Source organism: Parus major, chromosome 11, assembly GCF_001522545.3.
Source record: "Parus major isolate Abel chromosome 11, Parus_major1.1, whole genome shotgun sequence".
Classification (NCBI taxonomy): domain Eukaryota; kingdom Metazoa; phylum Chordata; class Aves; order Passeriformes; family Paridae; genus Parus; species Parus major.
The window spans coordinates 1,499,800-1,507,702 of record NC_031780.1 but is presented as its reverse complement, the minus strand read 5'-3'; the positions used below and the strand labels follow the sequence as shown (position 1 = coordinate 1,507,702).

Genomic DNA, 7,903 nt, shown 5'->3' with positions numbered 1-7,903 from the left:
GCTGTCCCTGCGGGCCGGGCTCCGCAGCGAGCCCCACGAGCGCTCCATCTCCCCGTGGCGCTACCGGTGAGTGCCGCCCGCTCCCCGGGCCCCTCGGCCGGGTCCCCTCCCTGCCCTCGCCGCCGAGCTGGCGGTGCGAGGGAAGGTGTCGCCGTGTCCCCGCAGCATCGACGAGGACGAGAACCGCTACCCTCGCAAGCTGGCCTTCGCCGAGTGCCTGTGCAGCGGCTGCGTGGACGTGAAAACCGGCCGGGAGACGAGCTCGCTCAACTCGGTGACCATCCAGCAGACCATGCTGGTGCTGCGGCGCAAGCCCTGCCCGCGGCCCGCGGGGCTGGGGCTGGTCACGCTGGAGGTGGATTACATCCGAGTGCCCGTGGGCTGCACCTGCGTCCTGCCCCGCACCGCCAGCTGAGCCCTGCCCCGGTGACCGTGTCACCGCCCCCGCCCGTGCTTGTTTTAGAGCACCCGAGCCCGCCGGGGTGTCCCCTCCCCTGGTTATTTATGAGTTATTTATAAGCCTTGCTGCCGGGGGGCTTTTTGTACCCCCTATTTATTGCTGACCCCCCCCGCCCAGCCACGGCTGTGACTCCAGGGCCAGCATCGCCCCACGGTGCTCGAGGCCCCCCGGCCAGACCCTGTGAGTGCTGCTGAGACACTCACTGGTTATTTATTCCCCCAAAAAGCTATTTATTGTCTCCTCTCTAGTGCTATTTAATGCTGCAAATAAAAGCCAAGAAGCCCTGGCACAGTGGTCGCTCTGCTCCCGGCCGAGGCAGTGTTGGGATGATGTTGGGAACTGGGACAGGCACATCCACGGGCGGTGCCCGGCTGTGGGACAGCCCTCACGGTGGGCAGAGCACCAGTGCAGCAGGGCAGGAGGAACTGGGAGGTGATGGGGAGGCTGGCAGGGCACGGGGGTGCTCCACACCCCCAGCCCCGGGAGGACCCAGCCCTGGCACCCCGACACCCACACCTTTCCCATGGCTCTGCCCCCGGGCACCGCGGCCCACGGAGCTGCTGCCACCTGCCAGGGCCACTCCACCTGTGCTGGCAGCACCTAGAGGGGCCCTGGGCCACCTGCACCCCCTGAGGGGCCAGGGTCTGTGTGGGGAGGGGGCAGAGGGGGGCCTGGAGCAGCTGCTGATCCCAGTGGGATCAAGGATTTGGCACCCACATCACACCGGGGAACTTCCTGCACCCACGAGTGGGACTGGGAAGGGAAATGTTCCCCACATTCCCTGCTGGGGGCTATCCCAGGTTTGGGGGCCTCCTTTGGGACTCGCTGTGCAGCTCCCAGTTCCACCCCACTGTTGGCTCCATAAGGATTGTGGGAGGGGACCCTGCCCTGGCCGTACGCTGCACATCCGCATCCTGGATTTGCCCATAATTGCACTGTTTGTCCTCAAAACACCTCCCCAGTCCTGTCCCAGCCACCCCAGGAGCAGGTCGGGAACGGGAGGATTCCCCCTGCAGCAGGAGCCAGGGGCAGCCGGTGCCTTTCCCACTTTTTATTGCAACAGCAACTGCAGAAATGACAAAAACCAGGGAGAGCCGGAGCAGAGCTGCCTGATCCCCCCCAGGGCGCAGGGGATTCCCTGAGAGCTGGAGTTCCACAGGGATTTGAGGATCCCCCAGGAAACTGGGGGTTTCTTGGAGAGTTGGGACCCTCAGGGAGCTGAGCTTGCCCAGGGACCTGGGGTTTCCCAGGAGCTGAGGAGCCCCTGGCAACAGGAGACTCAGAGGGAGCTGAGAATCCCCAAGGATTTGGGGCACCCTTAGGAGCTGGGAAGTCTTTGGGAGCTGCAGATCCCACGGGAAACTGGACATCCTTGGGGATTTGGGGAGGTCCAGGAGCTGGGGAGCTCCTGAGAGCTGGACACTCCATAGGGAGTTGAGCAGCCCCAGGGATTTGGGAATCTCCAGAAGTTGGGAAGCCCCCAGAGGCCAGAAACCCCACAGGGAGCATCACATCCATGGCCAAAGCTGAGCATCTTTGGGGATTTGGGGACCCCCAGGAGATGGAGATCCTACAAGGAGCTGAGCATTGCTGGGGGTCTGGTGATGCCCAGGAGCTGGGGACCCCACAGCATCACTGGGGAATCCCTTGGGGAGCCCAGGGGGATTTAATGATCCCAGGGATCTGAGCATCACCAGGAGCTGGGGACCCACACCGAGGGGCTCAGCTCCCCCGGGGTTTTGGGGATCCCCAGGAGCCCGTTCCCTGCAGCGGATCCAGGAGCAGCTGGGAAGCAGGAGCAGGAGCAGGGCAGTGGGGCAGGAGGATCCCCCATCATTCTGCCTCCACAGGGATGGGGTTCACCTGCCCCCCCACCTCCGGCTGCTTCTTGCGGGCATCGGGGGGGGGTCGGGGTGGGGGGTTGCTGGGCGGCTGCTTGATGGTGCCCCCCACTTGTGGCCGCTCCCGGGGCTTCTGCTCGATGGGTCTCCACTCCTCCCCTCGAACAGCAGCCTGTGGGATGGGCAACAGTGCCAAGGAACAACCCCCACCCCAAAAAGGTGTTTGGGGCGGGGAAAGCACAGCTGGGACCAGTGTGGGGGGAAAGGAGGATGTGACTCCACCCCGATCGGGACTGGGTTTTCCTGCAGCCCAGTCTGGGAATGCTCTTGGAATTCACACGGAACTACAGGTCCATGGGTTTAGGGGTGCCCTCCTGCTCCCAGCCCCCAAAAGCCCCTCTGCACTCACCAGCAGGTAGATGCCGCTGGCGATGCCCAGGCAGACAGTGCCGAGGATGGTGGAGAGGAGGAAACCGGCAGGGACAGCCAGGCTGTGACAGAGATTTGGTGCTCAGAGGGAGTTGGGGGGGCTCAGCCCCCAGTCCCGACCCTGCACCCCACTCACGCGGCGTGAAGGATGGCTCGGACGTAATAATTCCTGGTGAGGGGCCCGAACAGCTTCACCACGGCTGTCAGGTACTTCTGGCCACTGCAGGGGGACAGCAGGGGGTCACAGGGGCTGTCCCCACCCTGGGGGGACACCCAGCCTCCAGGGACCCCCATCTCTGCAAGCATCAGCCCAAGGAACCCACCCGTGGCATCCAGCTCTGCTCCCGCATCCCCGTGTTTGGGGGTAGCAGGACCCGGCTGCAGGGGGGACACAGCACTCACCACCTCTCCATGGTGGAGCCCTTTTTCCGCTTGCTCCTGGGATATTCGAGCAGGCAGACCAGGACGCCTGCCGCGCTGCCGGAGCGTCAAGGAAAAGGCGGAATGGGACCGGGAATGGCCCCAAGGAACCGGGAATGGCCCCAAGGAACAACCCGCATCCCAAAAAGGGGTTTGTGTAGGGCAGGGAAAGCACAGCTGGGAGCAGCGTTGGGAGGTAAGGATGTGACCCCGGCCCGTTCATGCCTCCCATCCCGATCGGGACGGGGTTTTCCCGCAGCCCAGCCCCGGGGATGCTGTCGGGAAGGATACATGGAATACGCCGCGAAGTACCAGCCCTTGAACTGCCCCGCCACGGCCACGATCCCGCCCGTCAGCAGGACTGCGGGAACAGCCGGGATGGAGGGGTCACACCGGGACTACCGACCCCAACCCGGGATACAACCCCCCAAACCAGGACACCAACCCTCAGCCTGGGATACAGCCCCCAACTCGGGATACGCCTCCCCCAAACTCCGGACACAGCCCCCCGCAAACCCCCAGAGTGGGATTTTGTCCCGGGGAACACTCGGGACCCCCCAGATTCGGGGAACTGGGGGTTCCATGGTCCCAAGGACTCCAACATGCGGATGCTGGGGAGATGCTGCGTGCGGGACCCCCGGCTCAGGGAACTCCCGGCTCCGGGGGAGGTTCTTGGCCTCGTGGCCGGAGGAGAGCGGAGGAGGAGACGACGGAACCGAGAGGGCAGAGGAGGAAGAGAAAAGGAGGAAGCGGAGGCTCCAGGACTTTCCGGCACCTCCCGCCTGCACTCCCCAGCCCGGTGGGACCGGGACCCCCCTCCCCTTCCCCGGGCCCGTGTCTGGGGGCACCCCCGGGGCTCGGCATCCCCAGCCCGCCGGGCGCTCACTCCCTCCAGAGCCAGGGGACCTTCCGAAGTGCCCGCGGCCCCTCCGGCCGCCCAGCCCGGGCCCCCCCAGCCCCCCGTACTCACTGAGCCCGGCGGCGAGCGCCTGCTCGTTCGCCCACATGGCCCACTCGATCTGCCCCATGGCCCGAGCGCCTTCGGCTACTCCCGACTCCGCTCGGTTCGGTCCGAGCACCTTCGGCTACTCCCGGCTCCGCTCGGTTCGGCCCGAGCGCCGGTTGGAGCGCCTTCGGCTATCCCGGCCCGGCGCGGTCCGGTTCGGCTCAGTGCAGAGAGCCGGGCTCTGTTCGGCTCAGCCCGCTCGGGTTCTGCTCGGATCGTACCGCCCGGTGGAGCTCGGCTGGGCCCGGCCCGTCCCGGTTCGGCTCCGCTCGGCCGGTCCCGACCCGGAAGGCGGGTGAGGCGCTACCACCTCTGACCACGCCCCCTTCGCATTAACCACGCCCCTTTCCACAGGCCACGCCCCCGCAGGGACACGGCAGCGACCCGGGGCCACCCCAGGGTCACAGGACATGGGGGGACAGGGATGGCGCGGGGGGACAGGGACAGGCCGGCCCGGGGGGACAGGGATGGCGCGGGGGAACACGGACAGGCCGGTCCGGGGGGACAGCGCTAACAACAGGAGCCATGCGGGGGGACAGGATCCGTGTCCCGCAGGGACATCTGAGGGACACGGGACACGGTCAGTCGTGCAAGGGACAGGGAGGGGACAGGGGATGTGCGATGTGCAAGGGACAGGGGCCATGTGGAAGGATCAGTGACAACTTGGGGACATATGGGACAGGAGATGCCCGACAAGGGACGCAGGGGTCGTGTGGGGTGACAGGGCTGTGCAGAGGAGCAGCTCAGCCCCAGGGACTGTCCCCATCTGTCCCCATCTTGGCTGGCGCTGTTCCCCCCCAGCACCACACACAGAACCCGACTCCCCGAAACACAACTGGAACAGGAGCCCTCTATTTCCGTACAAAAGACTAAAACCCAGCCCCGGGCTCACATCCTGCCCCAGGGCTGGGAGGATGCAGCAGGCCCGGCTCAGGGTCCTGAGGCCCGCTGGTGGCAGAGTCCCCCCGGCGTGTCCCAGAGTGTCACCGGGGTCAGGCGCGGTGCCGGGGCAGCCCATCCGCTCCCAGGAGGTGCTGACTGGGGTCATCCACGAGCTGGGGACCAGGGCCAGGCTGTGGGGCAGGACACGGCTCAGGGACACTGGGGAGCCCCACTGCCTGCAGGGCCACCCCCGCTGTGGGCAGGGGGCACCTCAGGGCCCCACAGACCCCAAAAGGTCACCCCATGGGTTGTGCCAGTGGGAATACATCCATAAATGGGTCCTGCACACCCACCCGGGGATGGGGACAGGGATGGGGTCCCTCACACAGCCCTGGGGATGTGGACAGGGTGTTACACACTCCCTTAGGAACTGGGACAGGGACGGGGTCCTGGACACCCCTGGGGACAGCAGTGGGGTCCCACACCCCCATGGGGGCAGGGATGGGGTCAGAACGCCCCCACAGAGGCTGTGTCCTCCCGGTCCCACTCCCCCAGCCCCTCACCTTGGTGTGCAGGATGTACTGGACAGCCCCCGGCACAGGCTCACTGACCACGGCGGCCACCAGCTCCTGGGACAGCACGGCCGAGCCCACGGGCAGCCCCCGCACAAACCTGTGGCACAGCGAGCGCTCAGTCCCCACGTCCCCACCAGCCCCACACCCTCCCCCAGTAAGAAGTGAGATTCCCTTACTGGTCCCCGTTGGTGCTGGGGGGGAAGCTGCGCCTCACCACCTCCACAAACTCGGCCACGGCCTCGTCCAGCAGGAAGATGACGGCGTTGGGGCCGGCGTCAAAGGTGTAGGCGACCTGTGGTGGCATTGTGGGGACATTGTGGGGACCTGGGGAAGGGCCAGGGTGCTGTGACACGCCCGGGGCCCTGCTGGTACCTTGGTGTGGCCGTGGTGGGCGTTGTAGCGATGTGCCAGCGCGATGATGTGGCGCGACACGTCCGTGAGGTAGAAGATGGGCGGGAAGGTGTCGAGGCAGGTGGCATGGAACTGGTTGCTGTCCCTCATGGCCAGCTGGCCAAAGCCCTCAAAGTCCCGGTCCCGGATGTGCCGCATCATCTGGGCCAGGCGCTCGGGGACCACCACCTCTGCCCGGTGCTGTCACACCAGGGGTGTCACCGTCAATCCACTGCAGTGACACCCACGGCAGGTGGGTCGTGGTCACCCCAGGCAGGCTGTGGCCACCCCAGTCTAGTGACATCCACAGCAGGAGGGTCACAGCTACCCCAATTCAGTGACATCCACAACGGGTGGGTTGTGGGCACCCTGAATTTGGTGATACCCACAGCAGGAAGGTCACTGTCACCCCAATCTGGTGACACCCACAGCACTGTGACCCTTTGGGTGTCACTGCACAGCCTCCAGCCCCATTCCAAGGGAAGGGGACCCTGTCCCTGCCTGGGAAGGACAAGTCCCGTGTCCCCCTACCTTCAGCAGGGGACTGGTCTCCACACTGGTCTGCATCCCTGCCGTGCTCCCCACCGGCTTCTTCTCCCCACTGACCTGGGGGGACACAGACAGTGGGACACGGCACCTCCTGAGCCCCCCAAGTCCCAAACCCCACCCAAATGCCCTGCCAGCCCCTCACCACCAGGATGAGGACACGGAGCTCCGGCCAATGCGTCTCGGGGGCCACTTGGAGGGCCAGGCTGTCGGTGCCATCGGGGCGCTCCCCGCGCTGCCACTGCACGAAGCCCCCGAACATGCTGCGACAGGCACTGCCCGAGCCCCGCCGGGCCACCTCGGACAGCTCCTCCTCCAGCCCATAGAGCCGGGCCAGCGCTGACACTGCGGGGACAGGCAGAGGGGACACCTCTGTCACCCCTCCTGCTGCTGCCACCGAGCCGGGCCAGCGCTGACACTGCGGGGACAGGCAGAGGGGACACCTCTGTCACCCCTCCTGCTGCTGCCACCGAGCCGGGCCGGCCAGGGAACAGAGGGGACACCGCCACCACCCCTGGCAGAGCCCTCCATGCCATACTGCCACAGGAGGGGACAGGTCACAGCAAGGGGACGCACCCAGGCAGGCGTAGCCGGCGGCAGACGAGGCGAGCCCGGCGGCAGTGGGGAAGTTGTTCTCGGAGGCGATGTGGATTTTGTAGGAAAGGCTGAGCGTGGCCGTGTCCTCACCACCCCCGCGGCGCTTCCGGGCCAGGCGCCGCACTGCGGGGACAGCAGGGTCAGGGGACACCGGGGACAGCCCCGGGCAGGGGACAGCCCCGGGCAGGGGACGCTCACCCTCGCGCAGACAGGCCTGGACCCGCGGGTGCCCCACGTCCGCCTCCTTCCCGTTGAGCCACAGCCGGTCCTCCGTGAAATCCCGGCTGGCGGCCGCCGTCGTGGTGGTCTTGAGCTGTGGGGAGAGAGCGAGGGGGCTCAGCACTCCTGGACAGCAGATCCTGATCCTGAACCTGGCCCTGATCCTGATCCTAATCCTGATCCTGATCCTGATCCTGGTCCTGATCCTGATCCTGATCCTAATCCTGGTCCTGATCCTGATCCTGATCCTGGTCCTGATGCTGACCCACCTGGTCCTGGTGCAGTGTCACGCTCAGCGAGGAGTTGATGGGCAGGATGAGGTCGGTGTCTCGCTTGCCCCCTGCAAGAGAGCACGGCATGGCACAGCTTGGAATGGCATGGCACTGCCAGGAATGGCATGGCACAGCTTGGAACGGCATGGCACTGACAGGAATGGCACTGATGGACACAGCAAAGCATGCCATGGCAGCGCCGAGAATGGCATGGGACAGCTTGGAATGGCATGGCACAGCCAGGAATGGCACGGCACAGCCAGGAA

At 66.1% G+C, this 7,903-nt stretch overlaps 3 protein-coding genes across 3 annotated transcripts in view; 1 reads left to right on the top strand and 2 right to left on the bottom strand.

Annotated features, from left to right (window-relative positions):
* IL17C (interleukin 17C) overlaps window positions 1–746 on the top strand; it is a 6,045-nt gene extending 5,299 nt beyond the window's left edge. The window contains 3 exon segments of the mRNA XM_033517313.1: window positions 1–5; window positions 7–66; window positions 166–746. The exon segment at window positions 1–5 is cut by the window's left edge and continues 240 nt beyond it. Coding sequence (XP_033373204.1) covers window positions 1–5; window positions 7–66; window positions 166–415 — 315 coding nt within the window. The 3' untranslated portion in view covers window positions 416–746.
* Window positions 747–1,496: 750 nt separating this feature from the next.
* On the bottom strand, window positions 1,497–4,867 carry LOC107210059 (cytochrome b-245 light chain). The gene is made up of 6 exons (XM_015640416.3): window positions 4,121–4,867; window positions 3,442–3,511; window positions 3,133–3,207; window positions 2,867–2,950; window positions 2,711–2,792; window positions 1,497–2,473 (listed from the first exon to the last, which is right to left on the bottom strand). Exons 1-6 carry the CDS (start codon window positions 4,176–4,178, stop codon window positions 2,294–2,296), a joined length of 549 nt encoding a protein of 182 aa, XP_015495902.1. The 5' UTR covers window positions 4,179–4,867; the 3' UTR covers window positions 1,497–2,293.
* Window positions 4,868–4,992: 125 nt separating this feature from the next.
* On the bottom strand, window positions 4,993–7,766 carry MVD (mevalonate diphosphate decarboxylase). The gene is made up of 9 exons (XM_015640415.2): window positions 7,635–7,766; window positions 7,345–7,459; window positions 7,126–7,269; window positions 6,695–6,894; window positions 6,535–6,609; window positions 5,986–6,204; window positions 5,790–5,905; window positions 5,602–5,710; window positions 4,993–5,229 (listed from the first exon to the last, which is right to left on the bottom strand). Exons 1-9 carry the CDS (start codon window positions 7,722–7,724, stop codon window positions 5,149–5,151), a joined length of 1,149 nt encoding a protein of 382 aa, XP_015495901.1. The 5' UTR covers window positions 7,725–7,766; the 3' UTR covers window positions 4,993–5,148.
* Between the last annotated feature and the right edge of the window lie 137 nt (window positions 7,767–7,903).

Excerpts from the sequence above, each read along its gene's own strand:
- MVD (XM_015640415.2), bottom strand. The coding sequence starts at position 7,724 with ATGCCGTGCTCTCTTGCAGGGGGCAAGCGAGACACCGACCTCATCCTG. Across the intron at positions 6,895-7,125 it reads CGCCGGCTACGCCTGCCTGG|TGTCAGCGCTGGCCCGGCTC; the intron begins GTGCGTCCCCTT and ends CTGTCCCCGCAG. Across the intron at positions 5,711-5,789 it reads CCCAGCACCAACGGGGACCA|GTTTGTGCGGGGGCTGCCCG; the intron begins GTAAGGGAATCT and ends GCTGTGCCACAG.
- LOC107210059 (XM_015640416.3), bottom strand. The coding sequence starts at position 4,178 with ATGGGGCAGATCGAGTGGGCCATGTGGGCGAACGAGCAGGCGCTCGCC. Across the intron at positions 2,951-3,132 it reads GGCTCCACCATGGAGAGGTG|TGGCCAGAAGTACCTGACAG; the intron begins GTGAGTGCTGTG and ends GTCCCCCTGCAG. Across the intron at positions 2,793-2,866 it reads CGAGCCATCCTTCACGCCGC|CCTGGCTGTCCCTGCCGGTT; the intron begins GTGAGTGGGGTG and ends TCTCTGTCACAG.